We start from the raw sequence: 21,648 nt of genomic DNA on the forward strand, positions 1-21,648 counted from the left end.
AGGTACCCCAAGTATAAGGTCTCAGGCAGTCACAGACACTTGATGAAGCAGTTTCTCCTGTGGAATGTCCCGTAGGGAGATGGCGAGTCCTGTCTGTCAGAGCCTATCTTGCCTCTTTGAAAATGTTGATTCTCAGACTCTTTACAACGATAGCTCTCTTCGGATACGTTAACCCAGATTCTTCCATTTCCTTGTCTGATTCTTGTTTGTACCAAAGCATTCCTTCCTGGCAATGCCCAGTTCCTTCATGAGTCTGGACGCTCAGCTGAGAGGGTGGGCAGGGAACCAACGTGCTTTGAGTACTAACAACAGCCAGACATTAAGTCCCATTTCAAGTTTACAACTATTTCCATTGGGTAATTTATTATTATTCTGAAGTTACAGATATGAAACACGAATCTCAGAAAGATTACAAGACTGGTCCAATGTCTTATGGATGGAAAAAGCCCACGTTCTATCTGTTCTACCATACTGCCTCCCAGAGGACCAGACTGCCTACCTAATTCAAGGTTGTGCCCATCGTGTCCAATACTTTGACTTCCTGCCTCTACAGAGGCCCTGTGCCGCCATGAAAACTCTGGTTCAGCCCCAGGTCAGGGCGGTGGGGGCTCCCTAGCAATTCAGGAAGGAAAGCACCTTTTCCTTCTGCGTGGCTTTTGCTTCCCTGCTCTTTGCAAATTCCCCACTGGAATCGAATGCTGTGACCTGGGTCACCCAGCACCGCTTAATACCGTTGCTGTGACGTCATCTGGAACAAGTCCGTAATCCTTTTCCAGGCCTACCTGGGCATAAAGACTCCTGCAGAGTGCAGTCCAAAGGAGCCCACGTCTGTGCCTACGGAAGCTCTAGCATCGTCTGTGGGTACTCAGCACTGACATGGAGGACTTGCAGGATGCTGTTTGCATTGGAAGCAGAATCAGTGGTACCAAGGTCTCATCGCTGGACCTCCTCGATCGGTTGTGCTGGCCATATCTGGTTCCCAAACACGGGCACTGGCTCTGCTGGTCTTGCTCCACACTCTGTGCCTGTCTTTGTGGGTGAATACCTTCTCCAAACATGATAGGGGAGATTAACAGAGGGGCGCATCCTCCTAGCGTAGTGGGAAGTGATGCCTCTTTGGGGGACGAGCTCACCCCCTTCTCCCCTAGCTCCCAGTCAGGGAACAAGGCCAGCCGCTTCTTAACTGTACACATTTACAGTCTTCTCACACCAGCTCATGTTCTCTGTTTACTCTGCAACCATCTTTCTTGCCTGGCCAACAAGGAAAAGTTTAAAGTGATTGCCTGCATAGATCTAAAATACTTCCAGACTGCAGACTTCTTTGGTGCTTACAGATTTGCATGGAAAGAGAAGGCTGAAAGCTTTATGAGTTGAAAATTCAGACTTATCACTAGATCTGATGCTAGTCGACTGAGGTTCCAGTGGCTTTTAAAAACAGCTAAGTGGGTTTTAGCAGAAAGATATAACTAAATATTTCACCATTTATTCATCCCTCGGCTTTGATGATTGGAAACAGCCTGCTTTGTAGTCCCTGAACCAAAATTCCTACTCGGGGGTCTCACCCTTAACTCTTTGGGGGATGGGCCATAATATCTTTAGACATGTTACAGAGAAATCTACTGACTTGATTTCCCAAACCACCCTAAATGAGGTGTTTTATGTAAAGGGAAAGTGTGTGTGTCTTTAGGCTGACAGATCTGTCCTGGTTTTGCAGAAAGGACATATGATTTCATCCATCTACTGTGCAGAGAAGCTGGGCGTCAGCCCTGGGGTCCTGCCTGTGGAGAGAGATTGTCAGGTTTTGAAGGGAAATGCATGTCTGAGCAGTGTGTCCTTCCGGGCTGTACGTTTTCACTGCCAATCTGTTGGGTTCTGAGTGGTAGCGGTTTCCTTTCTTATTATCACAAATTGTCTTTTTCTCGATCCTTATATGTCCAGAGTGTGACAAACACCGTTTTCATCACCTACCGGAAGAGCTGCCCATGCAAGACAAACAGTTTGGAGTCTTAATGGGCCCTTATGTTCCATGCTTGATAGAATCAGAGGGGACATGGTTTGGCCCTATTGTAAAGTGAAAATGCCATCCCAGAGAAAGAAAGATGAGCCCTATTGTAAAGTGAAAATGTGAGCTTTTGAATCAGAAAACATATTTATATATTTCTCCTTCAAACTGAACCTCATTTCTCAAGGGAAAACTGCTCACGTCTTGCTGTTGCACTTTCCTGGGGTCCTTACTCGCCTAGTGGTTTGTAGTGGTTCCACTAAATCCTTTGACCAGCAAACTTCCACAGACCCAGTGTCTCGAATGGTTTCTTTTACCTCCCGCATGGTTGCAGTTCCTCCTCCTGGGACACTTCTGTACCCCTGAGACTGACTCTTTTCCTCTGTTCCTTTGCATTGTAGACTCCCAGGTCCTACTGCAAGGGTATCAGCTGCAGGCAGCGACACCAAAACACGCGGAGGGCCCGCCGCTGCTAACAACCGGCGCAGCCAGAGCTTTAACAACTATGACAAGTCCAAACCAGTCACCGCCCCACCCCCACCGCCACCACCAAGCAGCCACGAGAGAGGTGAGTCACCCTCTTCAGGGTCCTTTTTGCCATCTTTCCTATAAAAGGTCCAGTTCCTTTGGGTGAGTTTAGTTGGGGGCGGGGTTGCTAATAGGGTGGTGGGAATGGGTCGCAAGGACATGCTTGACTGGCAGGAACTCTGTTAGCAGAGGCATCAATAAAGTGGGGAAATATTGTTGTATCCATCATTGCCCACAAGAAGAGCTGTATTTGGGCGGGGCCCATAAGAAACCTGGCTACAGATAGAAGCAATGTAGATTTGCAACTTAAAAATACATTTCCATAGAACGTAGGTGGTTTTCCAGAAAGGCACACTTCTTGGGGTGTGCGTTTTATAAGCTAATAAACGTTTCACCCATCAGAAGTGATGTGAGGGACGTTACAAGGGAGTTTTCACCCTCTGAAAAACGTCAGAAATGTGGGTTGGCTAATTGAAGGTCTTGACTACATATAAGGAGCAGGCAACATTGCTCTTCGCGTCCTGATGCTGGAATCTTTACCAAAAAAGGATGCGATTTTTACTATACATAGCCCTGAGCTTTGAGGATGGAGATAAAGAGTGAGTAGCCCTGTGGGGGCTCCTGCACAGAAGGAGTGAAACAAACCTTTGCTTGCTTCCGTGTGTCTCATTAGACATTGGAGAAACTGAGGCAGCCTAGAAGATTCTTAAGTCCGAGGCAGAGCTGTCCCTCATTTCTCCTGGGCACAGTGGTCTGGCCTTGCTGGGGGGACTTGCTCAGGTCTCTTGCAAGCATTTCCTACCTGGTGGTGTGGATGCTTCCTAGGGCTGGTCCTGGATGTGCCCCTCTTCTCACGACACCCAGGAGAGCTGCCTCCCACGCCCTGGGTGCTCCAGGAGCCTGGACAGCCCTCCCACTGTGAACGAAATCAGAGCCTCCCCCAGGCCAGCTCAGGATGACTTGGGTTAGTGGAGCTGGGGATCCCCCCTCCCAGAACACCAGAGAAGATGCAGGACATTTCTGTAAGGCTGACAGATACCCATGGCAGACTGTTCCACAGACAAGGTACTGGGGACTCTTCAACTAGCAGTAAAGCTATAACCGGGACATCTCAACCATTAGGACTCTGACCCAGCCCTTGGCTTCACCTCAAGCAAACTATTTTGCTTCTTTCTACTCCCCTCCTCCCCCCCCCCCCCATTCCTTATCATCACCATGCCCAAGTGTGTTCTTTTTAAAAATGTGTTTAAATTATGGAAATAATATATGCTCTTAAAATGGTACAAGTATCTACCAACTAAAATTCCCCTTTATATATATGCTCCCTGAAAGATTCCAATATAGACCGTCCTATGTGTAGCCGTCAGAATCTCACCATACATCTGTGTGTCTATGTGCGTATACACACACGTAAAATATATAGAAAGGTTGTTTTCTTTTTTATATAAATACATGGCTACGCTTTATTGAGCACCTACTATGTGTCTCATTGAATTCCCCAAACAAGCTATGTTGATCCCCGTTTTACAAAGGATGAAACTAAGGCACAGGGAGGTCGGGTACTTGCGAGGTCACCCCAGAGGTAGTAAGAGGTGTGGCTGGAAGTGAACCCAGGTACTTAGGTTCCAGAACCATGGTTAATAGCGTGCTTTTCCTGGAAGTGGGAAGGAAATACCAGAGGCCTTATCCATCGAGGGCTAGTTAGAGATGAGCAGGCAGAGCTGCAGGGAGAGTTGGGAAGATGTTTGGAGGAACCTGTGTGCTCTGTTGGGCCAACCCACCTTCGCCCATGATCATTTCAGGAGAAAGCGTCATGTAAAAGTCTGAAGGATGTGAGACCATAGTACAAAATGCTGAGAAATAAAGAGGAAGTGCCTGTGGATGCAGCAGTGCTGGTGGCTGGAACCAGGTCCCAGGGCCTACCACTGACGCAGGGCCACTCAGGCAGCCCAACCAGCTGCGGTCCGTCAGTGCTGGGACAGCCACCAGCCTACCTCGGTCCTGGGCAGGGGTTACCACGGGTGCACTGAGCGGCCAGAGAGCAGCGGGCCTCTTAAAGGACTGTGGCTGTGACCGAGGCATTGCCTGAGGGAAAGACTGTGGCGTCAGCAGAAAGGGAAGTCGTGCTTATTTAATGAGCACGTACTATTTCCTGGGGACTTTGATGTTCACTTTCTGACTTGATCGTCACAAACTTGCTGTGAGGTAAATATCACTAACCCAGTTTTACAGGTAAAGGCAGTGAGGCTAATTGCGATTTCATAACTTGTCCTCCCTGGTCATGGAGCCTAGAATTGGTATCCAGGTTCAGCTCCCGCTGTGAACTCAGCTCTGGCCCCTGCCCACGGATGTCTGTCATGAGGAGCAAGTGGGCAGCACATGTGGGACTGTTTGGTGAGCTACGGCGCTCACAAAGTCCTGGTGAGGATTCTGAATGATGAAAAGAATTGCCGGAGGTTCCCGGTGCGAGGGAGCTGGGAGCAAGCAGGCTTGGGGAGGGTCTGGGTATTTCATCCGAATACTTGTCCAGCATCCTGGGTACAGGCAGTGCGACTGCTGTGCTTCCTCCCGTGTTCGCGGTCCCATGTTCTCCTTGAACCAATCCTGAGGCAGCGTACGAGGCGGCCGGATGACAGGCAGCTTGCAGTAGTGTGGAGGGAACCGGAACAACTGGACCGCCTGGCCTCGCAGAAGACACAGCCGGCGCTCGGGTGCGTGAGAGCGTCCTGCGCCTTGAGAAGTCTCGGAGAGACGCACTTGTGAGCAGATAAATTGCAGTTCAGTGTGGCTGGCACTGGGGTACGGACCACTTTCAGATGAGGTTATGTTCGTGGTAAAATCTCATCACCTGTCCATCCTCACGGCTTTCTTGTGCGTCAGACAGGCCCTGGTTGCCTTGTGTTCTGGCATTCCACTGTCAGGTGAAGCAGGTCATAGGTTTTTCTTTTTTAATCCTCGCCCAAGGATATTTTTCTATTTATCTTCAGATAGAGTGGGAAGGAGAAGTAGAGAGAAACATTGATGTGAGAGGGACACATCGACTGGTTGCCTCCCACATGACCCTGACCAGGGCCGCGGATGAACCGCAACTGAGGTACATGCCGTTGGCTGGAATTGAACCTGCGACTCATTGGTCCATGGGCCGATGCTCTACTGCTGAGCCAAACCAGCCGGAGCACAGTTCATAGATTTTTATATGTAACCCGTTGACCCAGAAATGCCATGCCTACCAATTGGTCTGGTCGCATCAGTGAGTTAAGTGAGAAATTCACTATTCCGTTAATAAATGAAAAACATATTTCAACACTCAGTCCCAATTTTTCAAAGAAACTAAGAGGAATAAGAGAAAATTGTGACAGGCAATTAAAAAACAAACCCAGAGCACTTTATACTCTGTGGGGAAATGCTAAAGGATTCTGCTTGAAATCGTGTCCAAAGATGCAAGTCCCCTCTTTGCCACCATCTCTGCATTTAGTTCTGATTATGGTGAACAATCACCTGAGACGGGAAACAGAAGAAAAGTCATACTTCATAGCTAGGAAAAACCTGGGGCTCACCCAGAATTCATCAGCTCAATCCATAGGTGACCAAGCACACAGTTGACATGTAAAAACCAGAAATGCTCCTTCCCGAACAGCGCCACAACCTGGTCATTTTCCTACAGTCTCCGACCTCAGATTCTGCAGTCGGGGGAGTCTGTGATCCTTAGCTTTTAGGAGACCGCGAGTTGTCCTTACTGGTCTCGCGGATAGGTTGGCCCGTGGTTTCATCCCCGCACGCCTGCAGGCAGCAGGCAGGCTCAGCCTTGCCTGGCTCGTGGGACGTGTCAGCGGGTTCCGCCGTGAAGCACCTGCCCAGGAATGCCGGATGCCCGGTGGCTGGGCCCTTCCTGTCTTGGCTCCGAGTGGCTCTGGGCTTCAGACCAGCATCACAGATTTTCAGGGCAGAGAAATCACCTGCTTTTTCAGCATTTGTGACGGTATCTGTTTTCTCTTCCTTCCATCTCCTCACATGAAATCTGACACATTGTTGAACTGTTTGGTCGGTCATGTGGATCTGAAATGTTTAGTATTCCTACTCTGCATTCTAGAGATGTTCTTTTCTGGATAATAGGGTTCTCTTCATTTTATTGAAAGCATATCTTTATTACATTTTTACTATGAAAATTATTTTTAAAATATTCAAACAACACAAATTTATTAAAAGAACCTAACATAATCCCAGCTCCCAGAAATAGCATTGTTTACCACTTAGTTTATAGCCTGTTTTTCTTCATGTATATACTATCACATTTCGATAAATTTTTCTAATGTTTACTATTTGCCAGGAACTATTCTAAGTGCTTTATAAGTAATAATTTGTTTAATTCTTACAGGAGCAATATACACACACATAATCTCTCACACACATATGTATGTGACTTTTAAAATCTTATAAATAAAATCAACTACTCAAGGAGAGCCTTTCAATAAGTCATAGCTGCATGGCACTCCACCATATGAACTTACCCTAATATTTTTAACCACACCGATATAGGTTGCTTCTAAGTTTTTGATATTGTAAATAGTACCAAGATTAGCATCCTTATAGATCTCTTTTGCACATATGCAACTATTTCAGTGGAATTGCTACATTAAAGGGTATGCACATTTTATAGTTTTTTTTTAAATATATTTTTATTGATTATTTAGAGGGAGGAAGGGAGAGAGAGATAGAAACATTGATGTGAGAAACGTCAATCAGCTGCCTCCTGCATGCCCCCTACCCGGGATCAAGTCCAAAACTGGGCATGTGCCCTGAACAGAAATTGAACCAGGACCTCTCAGTCCATGGGACGATGCTCAGTCCACTGAGCCACACCGCTGGGCTACAGTTGTTTTAGTATTGCCAGATTTTGCTCCCAAAGGTTATACATGTTTGCGGTCCCCATCAACAGTGTGTGAGAGAGCGAGCCTCTCCTCACACTTGACCCCACTTTTACTCTCCTTCCCTTGGGCAGAAAATACTCTTTGAAATGCAGCAGATTATTTTAAGAAGTTATTTGAAATAAGACGAGATCATTAGCCAGTTTTACTGACCTTTGCTGTGAGTTACAACCAATGACCTTGGCGCAAGACACTCACCTTCTCCAGGCCTCAGTTTCTCCTTCTGTCAGGTGAGTCTGGCTTATCCGCCACTGTGTTCCTGTCAAGTGCGAGTCAGTTCTTCGGTTTTCCCTGACCTCATGGCCTTGCCTAATGTGAGCCCGTTAGCGCTTTCTGGGAGGTCTCCTCGTCTTCATTCTGGGTCACTTCCTTCCTGCGTTCACGCCTGCCTGTCCTGGGCAGAAGAGGAGCCAGGCATGGCTGCAGACCGGTTTGCAGACTTCGGCACCGCGTCATGTCTGAGTCACACGGGGGCTGTCAATTTAGAGTCTCTATAAACTTGTCACTCTGTGGTTGGCAAACCCAGTAATTTATCTGAGTTAGTGACTGGGAGATGTAACCGTGAAGAAGTTGCCATTCCTGCCATTAACCAGGGTGCTGACATAAATTTACAGGCTAGACTAGATGGAAGGAGGCCAGCGGTCCAAGCACGCAGAAAAGAATACAGTGGGGGTGCCTCTGTTCTCGTTGTTTCTTTCATCTGTTCATGTTGTCACTCTTTAGGGCCAGCGTCGGGCTTCTTGTAGTGACAGAGGGAACCAAGACACAGACTGCGTTCCAGGGCTCACAGCCTCGGGGAGGGCTGCTGCTCACGGTCCTGCACTGGGGGTATTCCCAGAGCAGCGAGGAAGAGACGGCCTTGCCAGGAAGCCTGGGGAGGCCTTCAGAGAAGGGACATCATGTGCGACAGTCTCTCCAGATTGTTGCTGATGAGAAAGGAAGGGAAGGCCGAGGGATGGCTCGTCTTGCTGCTCTGGTCCAGCTGCTAATCCAACAGGACATCTGTTGGGGTCACTGTATTAATAAACTCTTGCCCTGTGGAGGGGAAAGTTCTGCAAGGTCATTTCAGCGGTGGGGTAGGGCCTCCCTTGGTCACTGGGAGGCCTCTGCCCTTCCAGAGCCGTTCACCTGGGCCACAGAGAGCGTGGGCGCTCCACGGGTGATCATCTCTGAGTGGGAATCAGCTGTGAAGTCACCGCAGACCCTCCGATCAGAAGCCATGATTCGGTTCCCGCTAGGGGCACATACCAAAAAAAAAAAAAAAAAACTGATTAAAGAAGTCTCTGGGGGGTTGCCTGGACCTGGAACTCAGTGACCCATCAGACCAGCGGTGGAGACCAGGCGGGCGGATGAATTAGAAGCTGCCACACTTAGGGACCTCACATGGCACTGGAGGGAAAGCCTAGCATGTGTTTGAGAAGTGGCACCAGTCCCTGGAGCCAGGAGAGTTATCTCAGGAGACAAGGGTCCTGCAATGAAAGGAAAGCATTTACCTTGAAGGCAGACAACAGAGTGTGAGTCCCGGCCTTGCCACCCCCAGGAGTGCGGCTGCGGCAGGTGCACTGTGCAGAGGGCATCTGCTCAGGACCCCCCTCGGAAGGCCATCCCAGATTGCTGGCAGGGCCATGCAGCTATTTCCTCCCCAGCGGAGTGGTCCTTGCCGCAGTGTGTACAGCGGTCGACACCAGGCGTTACTGCTGCGCCCTCCCACCTCAGGTGACAGCTCGTGTGTGAAGGGACAGGACTCTCATAGGGCAGGTGCAGGAGTCACTTCGGCTTAAAAACCACCTGCCCTCGGGCAGCCAGGATCTCTTGCAATAGCTCCATGTGCATAACTTGCAGGGTTCCCCAAAGGATTAGGCCCGATTGGTAGTCCCAGAACTCCTAGACACCCCAAATGATGCTGTGTCCCCCAAGAGGGATTTAGACTTCAGTTATAGTTCTTCCCAGTCCAGATGGATTTAACTATCCAGGGTCACTTTTAACATGAGCAGTGTTGCTTAGTAACAACTGACATTCCATCTTTATCAAGTTTCCAGGGGAACGATGTTACAAGGTTAACCCAAGGTCAGATTCTCATGCAGAGGGGGAAAGATTTTGTTGTTAATCCGTTTCCAACAGCAAGTCAGCTCACCTCTCAGAGATTCAGTCCATCTACCTGTGAAGGCTGCTCTAGCCCAAGTGATGGGAGAGAGTTAGAAGTGAAGCTCTCTTTCTAATTCTTTATGTAGACCAATTCGGGTTTTCTGTACTTGCGGCCTCCATTGCTTGTAGACATTTCTGTGAAGGATATGACTCGTGTCCTGATAGCTGGAGTTTATTGACCTGGTGGGTTTCATTTGCGTGGCATGGACAAATTGTCAAGTTCTGATCCTTTGGAATGTTGTTTCGTCACTTGGTTTGCTGTCTGGGAATGGAGCCCTTTGGCAAGCAGGTGGGTGGAGGTGAATGCCTCCCGCAGTAAAGGCAGGTTTCATTTTTCTAGTTTGCATTTCATACCAGTTTCCTTGTGTTACAAATTATTGACACTGTCTCATGCAATAGGTGAAAAGACCCAAGACTCATGGCCCCTCTCCACAATAATGCCTCAGCGGTCACCTTGCCCACGGGTGGGCTCAGAGGGACCGGGTCCCACCTGGTAGGTCTCTGTTAAGTCTGCAGCACATGCTCCAGCCCCTTTATTGGCTGAGACAGTAAATTCAAGACTCGAGCCTGTTGTTTCTCAAAGTGTAATTAATGGACCATCAACAGGAGCATCTCTTGAGGTAATTGCTTAAAACAAATGCTGAGGCTTTGCAAGCCTTGGCCTTCTAATTCAGATTTCTGAGCGAGAGCCCGGAAGTCTGCCTTCACACCCGCCCTTCTCAGAGCACTTGGAGGTTGAGAACTCCTCTCCCAGGAGGGCTCCTTGGCCACCTTTGAAAGGACACGCTGCCTTCTAACTGCCCTTCGATTCTCAGCACTGCTTGGTAGTGTGTTGTGTTGAGGATCGGAGGTAATGTCATAAGACACCCAGACTAACGCCTGGCATATAGCAGGAGCTCAATAAACAGGAAACCATTTACATTTGCATATACCTTTTGTTGTACATATATTTGAATTCATCTTCAGAACTAGCAGCTTGCACTGGGTAGGCTGAATGCAACTTACAAGGTCTTCATATCTTTTGGTTTCATTCTGTTGCCTCATCTTTGGTGAAGTTCTTATTTTAATTTTTAAAAATGTCAATGCTAACTTGTTTCTGTTGAACTAGTAGGAAGTCAGGAAAAGGGGTTCGATTCCTTGCTTAGGCTGGAAATACAGAAAAGGGAGGGTCCTCGTGGGGTCTGGGGATGGCAGCAGAGGAGATACATGTGAGGAGGCACTCTCAGGGAGAGTCCGCACCCCTTGCCGGTGGAGAGTCGTCTTCTGGCGCTGTCTCTGCTGAGCCCTGGAGGAGCTTGGTGTTACTTGGAGAGTATGAGAGGGCTCTCGTCCAGAGGAAGGACGAGCAGCAGTGAACCTACCCGGAGAGGAGCCCGGGGTGCGCCTCCTTCCTCTGCTCCATCTAGATCTTGTCCTGAACCTCTACCATTAAAACAAAGTCACGCATGAAGGCGAAGCAGCTGGATCTGGTATTGTCTCTCTGGCCACCTTTGAAAACCACGTTCTTAATCTGCGTAATTCAGAAGAGCCGTCAGAGGAGGAGACTCATCAGTTCCTCGAATGTGTGAAACTAGTAACCTTTAAAGCTAAAGCCATCCTTAGCTTGGAACAAGAAGGATATAACCGTGTTTACCTTTCTCTAACTCTGGATATGTTTCAAAGCCAGTGTATGAGCTGTGGTTCTGCTATACATTCTTTCTCTGGCTTTTTTATAATAGGAAGAATGCGTAGAGAAAAGAGACGAAATAAATGATGCGGGAAGATGAAATCTATTTGATGTGTCTTGTGTCAGGACTAGAAAATGACTAGTTGATGCTCCTCTGATCTCCAGGTGATAAATCTCCGCATTTCGTTTGCCTCCATCTGCTGTGAGGAAAGTGTCACACGTACATGGATTCCGTTTAATTTCAAGGGCCATTGGTAGGGGAAGTATTTACACTTCTGGGTGCGCTCGTGGTCATTTTTATCCAGGTGTCGTCTGCAGGCGGGGCTTAGTGTAGTCATTGACGTAAACGTTCTTTTTAAAAATGCATTTTTCTTCTCCAAGTCAGGTAGCTGACAGTGTTCATTAGCATGAGAAGACAAGTACGTTGTGGGATAAATGAAATTACGTTTCACAATGCAAAGTACAGGAGCAGGATGCTGGTCAGAGCAAGGGTGAGCCCCTGAACCACAAAGCTGCACGGTTCTGTGGCTGCCGCTGTGCCGAGGACTGCCGTCCTCGGCTTACATGAACCCAACAGATAAAAATGCGTTTTTCAGCTGCCACTTGCCTTCGTGAGTCTGTCAATCCGCGCCTTTCCCTGGGAGACTAACACATAAATCAGTGCCAGGGAAGGGTCTGCGGATGAGGACGTCAGAGCCCGGTTCTTGAGAACATTCATCTCCCAGGCAGTGGCCGCAACACATCCACGTTGTGAGTCTCCGCTGCCCCCTCCTGGCCAGGTTTCATATCGTGTCTGACTGGAGCCTTGGTGTCCCCTGGCATTCCTAAGGGCACCCTGTTCGGAAAGATAAAAGACTTCAGACTCTAAATGTTTTCTTCCAGACAGGGCCTTCCCCACATTTGTTTCCTCAATTTGTCACAATGTATGTGGCCTGAAGAAAACCCACACCGTGGGCGTGACCAGGTCCCTGGGGCACGGTGGAAAACTTTGGAGTGGTGAGGAGTGAAGGGTGAGGCCCCCCGTCGGAGCAAACATCGGTCTCAGGAGGCCTTCCACCCCGCCCTCCAGCGCCTGCCGGCTGGTGGACTCAGGAATCGGTCTGACTCTGAGGATAAGGCCTTTGAAGGTGCTGGGAGACGTTTGTCTTGAGAAAAGTTGCACTGCATTTGGCTTCATTTTTAAGAGGCCGGTCATTTCAAGCAGACTATATCGGATGGAGCAAATTTGTCCCCCATTCTAATTGTGCGTCATGTCCTCGGAGCGCAGCCTGTCATTTATTCAGCGTGCTGTGGGTGACTTCTGTGTCTCAGGCATCATGCTAGTCACTAAATATTCGAAAGTGAAAAAATCAGGTAATGATCCCTGCCCTCGGGGAACTTAGTCTGGTGGAAGAGTCGGGGTTTACGCAAAACACGGTCTCATTGCACTGGGTGTAACGGCGTGAGATGCAGGTTAGGTGCTCTGGGAGAGGAGAAAGGGGGGGTTCACTCAATTCTCTGGATCAGGTGGAGGAACCTCAGCAGATCAGACCCAGACATGAAGTTTTCAGGGGTCTGCTGGGCTCAGATCACCCCCCACCATAGTTAAAAACCAAGGATATTGTAGGAAATAGTTTTATGAAGAGAAACCAATTTTCTTTTCAAATAAAGGTCTATATTCTGGGCCAGCTTTTGTGTGTGTGTGTGTGTGTGTGTGGACACGGGGTAGAACTAAACAAATACAAGGAGGCAAACTGGCTCCATAAAAAATAATAATAACAACCACTTCACTTTTCTCACAGTTGAACAGGCTGTCTTGAGAGCAGAGAGTTCCCTGACCCCAGAGGAACAGAACAGAGACTAGATCATCGCTTACTAAGGTTACTAGAGGTGGGATTTCTTATATTAGTAGGTAGGTTGGAGTATAGACCAAGAACCCTTGCAAATAGAGGATTTGTTGGTCTCAGGCAAAGGGTAGAGTCGGTGTGATTTTAGCAGGTCCTGGACAGGCCTGGTAATGACATGTATCCCCCACAGTTTATCAAAGTTCCCCACGCCCCGCCTTTGGATTGGCTCCTCAGAAGGTCTTCATGCATTCCGAAAACGCACTTGGGTCCTGATTGGGCCGTGTTTCACAGAGATGATGGCCTGTGTGCAGTTTGTGATGACTTTTTGGACTCCATTTACATACTCAGGGAAGATTTCTCCCTCAACTTCAGAGACGTTGTCTTGGATTTGCTGCTTGTGCTCTGAGGCCATCAGAAAGGCCCCAGGCAGGGATCCCTGCCACATGGAAGTCACGACTACTGAGTGAGAGGTTATTCATGGCTGGTTTCAGCCTTTTAACACTTGGATTCATTTCCTTGCCCTCTCCTGAGACGAGCCAGCTATAAATAACTTCAGGCAGGATTATTTTCTAAACATCGATTTGACAAACATGCTGAAGAGGGCAGTGTTCCATTGTTAGGGAAACCAGGGAGAGCCCCCCTTCTAGGGAAGAGCCCGGGCTCTGGCCCCTTCATAATAAACCTCCTTAGGGAGCCAGGGGCCTTATAGTAAACTCATCTGGTTCTGCCTACCAGTGAAGTCTTTCCCACCTAGGACATACGTGCCAGGGCCAGGATTGTACTCAGGATCGCTTAACTCCAAGCTTTTGCTTTTTTAGCCAATTGTGAGTCATTTCTGTCTCAAACTCTTTAATCAGAAATAGTGATTATTTTCCCCAGTGTATCTTCGAACCTGTTACTGCCCGGGAAACAGTCAGTAATAGTGAAACCTGCAGTAGCCATTCTTCTCCGGGACCCTCCAGCCTTGATCCAATGGGAAGCAGGTGCTGGCTTGTTGACCCCTGTCTCCCAGGCCCTAAAATGATGGTTTCAGATAGTAGCCATTTGTTAGTTCCCGCAAGCCTACAGGTGCACCAGGCTCTGGTGATCTTGGTCGGGCCTGCTCATGTGTTAGGGGTCATCCAGATGCTTGTGTAACGAGATAAGCCGGCTTTTTCTACCTGGCCTTTCGTCCCCCGCTACGCTACTCAAGGCTCTTCGCGTGGTAATGGACGAGTTCCAAATAGAAGGTTAAAGTGTGCAAGGTCCCAAGGCCTAAGCTCGGAAAAGGGGCTTCAGTTCTCATCTGCTTTGTTCTGCTGGCCAAAGCAAGTCACATGGCCTGCCAGAAGCTTGGGGCGGGAAATACTCTACCAATGAGGGGGGTGCTGCAAAGTCACATGGCTAAGTGCACATGATACAGAGAGGGCCGGAGGCTTGGGCTGGTTTTGCAATCAATCTACCACACTATACATAATAGATACTACAATATATAAGTTGGGTCTAATAAATATGTATTGATTTCACTCGTCAAGCTAATAGTCTGTTTTCATGCAATAGCATGAAAATGAGAATATTCTGAGCTCATAAAAGGTGAGCTAAGACACGTTTATAGTTTCCTACTAGTATGAAGGGCATGTAGCTCACAGAGTTCTCAGTAGGAGAGTGGCTGAAACATCCTTGGCTACTCCAGTCCCACAGAGGTTCTCTGTGACTAGCAGATACAATCCATGCATTGAGGAGGCACAGGCTCCACGTGCTTTATGAGGCCCCCTCTGGCCAAGGTAGGAACTACCAGTGAAAGTAGCCTCCAGGCCTGGCTCTGCTTACATCTGCTTAAGCCTGTTCTCAGGCCTTGGGGATCCTTGGTCCTCAGACACCCAGGCTCCTCTGCTTTTTTATTTTATTTTTATTCCAACTGATACAAGTTGTCATGCAGTTAAAACGATCTGAATGCCAAACAGGGGTCAGACCCCAGGGGTCTGGTCCCAGCCATTGCACTTGATGGCCATGTAAGTCTGATGGATTATTTCACCTCTCTGAACTTCTAGTTCCTCAGCTCCGAAACAGAAATGAGAAGAGTACCAACCTCATAAAGTTATTGTGAGGATGGCATGAGGTGGAACAGAAAAAGAATCCTGAGTTCTGTGTAATGTTTGTTGAAGGCACGAACTCATGAGTGTACAGTCAGAAATGACTGCAAGGGGCAGAGCAACCACCGGGAACCCCAGCGAGCCGCTTCTCCACTCCTGCTGTGTGGCCTCAGATCGAAAGTCTAAAGCAACCAAGTAACTACATCTTCTTGCCTTGCTACGTCTCTTCTGGATAATCCTTGGTGAAGGATGGTTTTGAAAACCAAGGGACCAAGAAACAGTGTTCTTTACTAAAAGAACAGCTTATTAGCAAGTGAACACTTATCAGAGCTTGGTAAATATTCATCTACCGGGTTGTCTTTTGCTCCTATATCTTAGAAATACAACCTATTGATTCTTGAAATGCCCCCACTGCCGCTCATTAAGGGAGGGGGAGTTCAAGACCAACGTATTGATTTGGACAAGCCAACGTATTGAAAGAAGCATTTGTCAGGTTGTCTCTTTTTCTTAATAAATTGTCTTCTAAAGTAGAAGAAAGCAGATATATCTTTCAGCTGAGTGTCAAACAAAAGGCTATCAGCCAACTTGATTATACTCCTTTAAAACAACTTTAAAAGGTCACGATTGATGATTTTTGCTCAGTGTTTTGGAACAAAGAACCCTTTGATTAGTAAAAGATTTTTTTTCTGAATGTACTTCTACGTTTGCTTTTGTTTGTCCATCATCTTTTAGTCTGGGCTCTCTGATCATCTTCATCCATCCAAACCCGCAATTTGAAATAACCTGTTACCCTGCTCTTAGGAGCTGCTGACTGGAGCGTCTTTGGACAGTAGGAGGAAGGCAGTGGAGCTGATCCAGTGCGTAGCCCGGGAAGGGCTGGAGCACCGGTGCAGGGTGTGGTGATTTCTGTCCGAGCATGCCAGGGCGCATGGCTCTGTCCTGGGGTGTCGTCAGCCTCAGTGGTCATGTCTTGGCAAATGAAATGGCCACTGCTGGCCGGAACCTGATCGCAACTGTTCAGTCTCATTAAGGAGCCCCTCAGATCACCTTCTGGCATGAAATGCTTCAGAAACCATCAAAGGGCTGAGGTGGAGGCTGGATTCCTTGAAGTGCTTCCAAAGGCTTTGGCATATCTGCCTTTTGGATGAGCTTAACTAAACAGAGAGCTTTTCAGGGCTGGGGTGGTGGGGGAGGGGAGCTCCCTGGCACTGAGGGCAGCACTGAGGGGGGGTGGGAAGGGTAGGAGGAGGGGTTTGGCTCTAACTGGCCCCCCACTCCCTCCCTCCACCCTCCCTCTCTCCCCTTCCCTGGAGCTGTTCTGGGCTCACTCTCCGCTGTGAAGCTCATTTCCCAACACCAGGAGGAGCGGGGAGCACAGTGTAGTTAGGAACTTTCTGCCGAGATGATAATATTCCCTACCTGCCGCCTAGAAGGACAGCTAGTAGCTCTGTGTGGCTGGTGACAGTGAGGACCTGATTTTTAACATAGTCCATGTTAATTAATGAAAATGGTCCCACACGGGTGGTAGTGGCTACAGTGTCTGACGGCACCGCTCTGGTAATACTTCACTGAGCCACCAGAGGGCAGGCCCTTGAGGTCTGCCCTTGAAAACGGCTTCCTGGTCACAGAAGAGTAATGCATGAGTCCACTGATAGGCCATGTCTAGAGGGGGCAAATCCAGCTCAACAGAAAGTAGATTAGTGATTGCCAGGGGTAGGCCCTGGGCTGGGTGTGGAGGGGGGAGGGGATGATGGCTAATGGGTATGGAGTTTCTTTTCGCTGTAATTTTTGAAAATTCGTTGCAGCGTTGGCTGCACTGAAACCACTGAGTTACACGCTGTAGGCGGGTGAGTGTCATGGCGCCTGATTGTATATCAAAGTGGTTTAAACAAACGGCCTGCTTTCCATCCATAGTCAGGTCAGTGTGCAGACCTCAGCTCTGCTCCTACCCCGTGCTCCTGGGCGCCAGCTTCCCCCTCCCTGGGCCTCGGTTTCCCCTCCGTTAAAATGAAGGTCTTGCCTTTGCCTCAAGGTTAGCAAAGAAGCGAATTTCTGGTCCTCCTCTTCCTTTATTTCACTTTAATCCAGTTTAGATGGGATGGTCCCTGGGGTGGAGAATGAGCCCCCTCTCTCTGGGAACCCCAATCCAGAAGCTGCTGATTCCAGGAGAGCCCCAGGCAGCAGCCTGGAGGCAGGTAATGGGCTGCCCTGCCCCGTCCACTCCTGGAGCCGCTGTGTAGACTGCCTCTGGCACTAGTCTGGGAATTTTGAATAACAGCTGAGATATGTATCTTTTTGCCTTTGATCCAGATAAAGACAGATTGTAACTCTGAGTTGTCAGCTGATCTAATGCACAGAAGCAGCTCTCCATCCCCTCAGAAGGCGGATTCCCAGGGGCAAGGGGAGATTCCGGGCAGAATGTCTTGCAGGTTTTGGTGGTTTGTGGTCAGGGGATCCTGTGGAATCTCCGGGAAGGACATTTCTCCAGGAGCAGGCGTAAGCTGGTATTTTTCTTCTCCTACTTTTCTGTGGGCTGCAGGAAGACACGGGTCTATAAAGGGTCACGAATCGGTGACACAGAGGAAGTCACTGTTACCATCGTCTTCCTCCTCCTCCTCTTTGTCACTGTCATAAAGCCTTGCTGTGTGTCAAGAAGCAGATGTTATACATGTCTGCCCTGTCAATGACGTGAGGACCTGCTTTCAGTGTAGGTGAGGTGGCGGGCGGTGGCCAGGAGGGGTCATTGCTGCAATAATGATGAAGACAGTGGTAACAGGAACTGCTGGTTTGGAGGAATTCTTATGAGCCTGGCGGTGTAGGCACATACATAGCCCCAGTGAAGCCTCCCACCATTACCAGGAGGTATTAGCAGAACCTTCCCCCTTCTACAGACACACCGGCTCAGAGTGATTCAGCAAGTTACTACCTCACGGAGCTGGCAGGGGCCAGAGTTCAGATTTCAGCTAGGGTATGCCTGATCCCAAAGCTGGTGTTTTGGTTTTAACTGTCATACTATCATGGGAGCTACGTTTGAGTAAATCCACTCCTCGCTGAGCCCCTGTTTTGGGTCAGGGGCCATACAGATCCCTGGAGATGCAGCTATGACCCAAACCAGCAAACGTTAGATGAGTGGAATTAACTGCATAGGAGAGTAGTCTAGACAGAAGGAACATGCCCCAAACCAGGGAGTGAGAGAGAGCGTGGCGTGATCCAGGACAGGGAAGTTGAGTGTGGGCACTTGCCTCTCTGAAGCAGGCAAAGTGACCTTCTCAGTTCCGCCCAGCAAGTTAGTGGTAGACTCTGAGTTCTCTGAGCGCAGGTCACATTGTGTCGTGCTCAGTAAATCCTTGTGGAGAGGACGTGGTGACTGAAATGGGAGGTGTAGGTAACCAGGTGTCTTCGGTCTGTTTAGCGTTCTGCCCAGTCATGTCACTGTGAAAACTCCTGCACAATTCCAAGTCTGTCTTGGACAGTGGGCGACCGTGATGTTGTGATTTACAATGGATATCTATTTGCTTTTCATCCCCTCTTCTGGCACAGTGCTTCTAAAACCCTGGGAATTTCCAGGTGATGAGTGGCACAGAGGGGTCTTTTGTTGTGTTGATGACTTTTAGAAGGCACTGGAGGATGAGACTGGTTGCCAGTGGTGCCAACCTGTGGCTTCCAGGGAGCAGGAGGGGCTGGAGATTGTGTTCTGTCACCATCACCATCGGCCAGTGATTTAACGCATCATGCCCGTGTCATGAGCCTTCATACAAACCCAGAAGGACGGGGCTGGTGAACATGGGGAGCTGAGGGGTGAGTGCCAGGCGTAGGAGCCCCTCGCCCTTTCCCCACACCTTGCTTGCCCTGCGCACCTGTTCCAGCTGGCTGTTCCTGTGACAATAAACATAATCGGTGAGTGAAACGGTTTTGAATTCTGTGAGCTGCTCTAGCCAATTAATTAAAGCCAAGAAACAGGGTCATGGGAACTTGCCGTCTACCACCGGTCAGGCAGAAGCATGGGTGACAGTCTGCATTGGCAGCTGGTGTCTGAGGTGGAGGGAGGGGGCAGGCTCATGGGACTGAGCCCTTAACCTGTGGGGTCTGATGCTGTCTCCAGGTAGACAGTGTCAGAATTGAGCTGCATTGTGGATTACCCAGCTGATGACGGAGCGTTGCTTGGATAGGTGGGAGGACCTGCCCACCCCACCCCACCACCACACACACATTGGAATTGGCACTAGAATCCTTATAATGACCTCGTGTGCCCACACAGGCCGGTCCGGGCAGAAGTCAGTTTTCATGGCAGAGTGCAGTGAGAAACCCCAGCCTGCGGGCAGAGCTGCCGTCGGGGTTCTGCCCAAGGAGCTTTGCGGACATGGTGGCAGGCCAACAGCAGAAGGGAAGGCCCCTCACTATCCAATGATGGGGCAATTCGTGGGCACAAGGGCCCCGGCGGAGCTCTGGTGATGAAGACCTGGGCCAGCTGAATCCCAGTGAGTTTTCATGTCTCTTAGCAAAAGGTAGCTTTGCCTTTGTGAGCCCGTGTGGTGACTCCTGCAGCCACTGTGGCAACCAGTTCTCGTGGCGGAGGCGGTGGGCTGTAGGGATGTTGCCATGGAGCTTCTGCCAGGCGAAAGCTCCACCGAGGAAATTCTTTTGGTGGTCACAGTCTAGTTTTTAAGCAAAATGTCTGTTAGTGATTCCTTTGCGTGCGCGCGCTCTCTCTCTCTCTCTCTCTCTCTCTCTCTCTCTCTCTCTCTCGCTCGCGCTCTCTCTCTCTCTCTCTCTCTCTCTCGCGCGCGCGCTCTCTCTCTCTCTCTCTCTCTCTCGCTCGCGCGCTCGCTCTCTCTCTCTCTCTCTCTCTCTCTCGCGCGCGCGCGCTCTCTCTCTCTCTCAGTGTGTGTGTGTGTGTGTGTGTGTGTTTTAATTAGTGCACTCTCAAAAGAAAGTTGGGCTAGGGTCAGTTGGTTTTGAAATTTCTTAAAAAGTAGAAATAGAATTGAGATCTGGACCCTGGGACATTTTCCTCTCTTTACTTGTGGGGGGTGGGGGACAGGGGTACAAGAAAAGTGATTTGCATACATTTCTGTATCTCTTGACACAGGCTGCTCTGCTTTCAAACACTCACAGCTTGGAGCAAATATTTATATTCCACCTAATCCATCACATTTGGACCTTAACGTCTGTGCTGCTGGTTACTAAAATGTTAATTAAATGAAACAGAGAAAGAAAAGTGTTTAACTATAACATTTCCGAATGCCTGCCTCTCCTTATCCATCCCATGAGACCGGTCACTGCTGACGGCTGTGTCCCCATAACTGTCGCAGAACAGGGGTTCATAAAGGAATGAATGCATCCTTCAGAGTCCATCTCAAATGCCCATCTTCATGAAGACCATCCCATCAGTTTAACTGGAAATCCTCACCTTGAGGGCATGGCCCTTTGGGTACACCTCTTCCTAACTCTGGAATGATTATCCTGGAGACCTAGACTTTGTCTTATTTCTCTCAGTACCCTACCTGCCTCTCCAAGGTGCATCGCTTTGTGCATTGGCTCACCCAGCATGTCTGCATCCAGACTGATTCCATGAGCTGAAAATGTATTGGCTACTCAGAGAGAAACCCTCTTACACAGACACTTGCAGCACACTCTGTATTACTGGAGGCAGGGGCGGGGCAGGTAATCTGAGTTGTCCAAGGGAACCCACACATTCCTGGCTGCTATTTTAAGATGCACCTCCTGACTTGACATCCTTCAGGTTGATTTGGTTTGACTCCTGCTCGGGAAGGTGGCTGGTCCCTGTGCAGAAGCGTTGTCAGGACGGCAGCTTCGAGATCTGGCCAGACAGCTGCAGAGTAGCTGCATTTTTCTCTCTCCTTTACTCTGTATTGACAGCAGGTTTCAATCACCCTGCCCTGTTTTCTGGAACATAACCAGGCCAGAAATCATTTGCAAAACATTTGGGATGCCTAATTTGATCTTTGCAAGGAAAGGGAAGCTTTGCCTTGGGAGATTTATTAAGAACATAGAAGGGCCTCCCTCTTCTGCCCTTCCTATTTCCTGCTGATCAACACGGGTGTGGGGGATCCTTTCACAGCCTGGAGTACCCCATCAGCCTGCTGCTTCCACCATGTCCTTGGAAATTCTTGGAGAAGTCTGTCCACTAGTTCCTCTGCTGCCGGCCGCCCCAGTCGGGTCTTCTCTTTTTGTCGGCTGGGTCACTGGCTAGTTTGCTTACGCTCATGCACATCCCTGGGAGAGCTCTCCCCCTGCACCGTCAGAAATGCTCCAAATGGTAAGCTCGTCAAATGTGAACATTTAGCCAGAGCCGCCTGTGTGAGCCCACTTGCAAGCCAAGCCTGTGCCTGGCTTTCCCTAGAGGAGGACTTGGAGACCCCAGGGAGGGCAGCCCCAGCCCCAGCCCCAGCCCCAGCCCCAGCCCCAGCCCCAGATCTGCTACTAATGTGAAGCATGATCTTGAGCAGTAAGCATGCTCCCT

At 49.2% G+C, this 21,648-nt stretch overlaps 1 protein-coding gene across 3 annotated transcripts in view; it reads left to right on the forward strand.

Annotated features, from left to right (window-relative positions):
* NAV2 (neuron navigator 2) overlaps positions 1–21,648 on the forward strand; it is a 375,174-nt gene that overhangs the window by 173,679 nt on the left and 179,847 nt on the right. For all 3 annotated transcript variants that reach the window (XM_036258164.1, XM_036258163.1, XM_036258161.1), the window contains one exon: positions 2,404–2,570. In XM_036258164.1, the coding sequence (XP_036114057.1) occupies positions 2,404–2,570 (167 nt within the window). The remainder of the gene's footprint in view (positions 1–2,403; positions 2,571–21,648) is intronic.

Source organism: Molossus molossus, unplaced genomic scaffold (assembly GCF_014108415.1).
Source record: "Molossus molossus isolate mMolMol1 unplaced genomic scaffold, mMolMol1.p scaffold_m16_p_13, whole genome shotgun sequence".
In the NCBI taxonomy this organism is placed as follows: domain Eukaryota; kingdom Metazoa; phylum Chordata; class Mammalia; order Chiroptera; family Molossidae; genus Molossus; species Molossus molossus.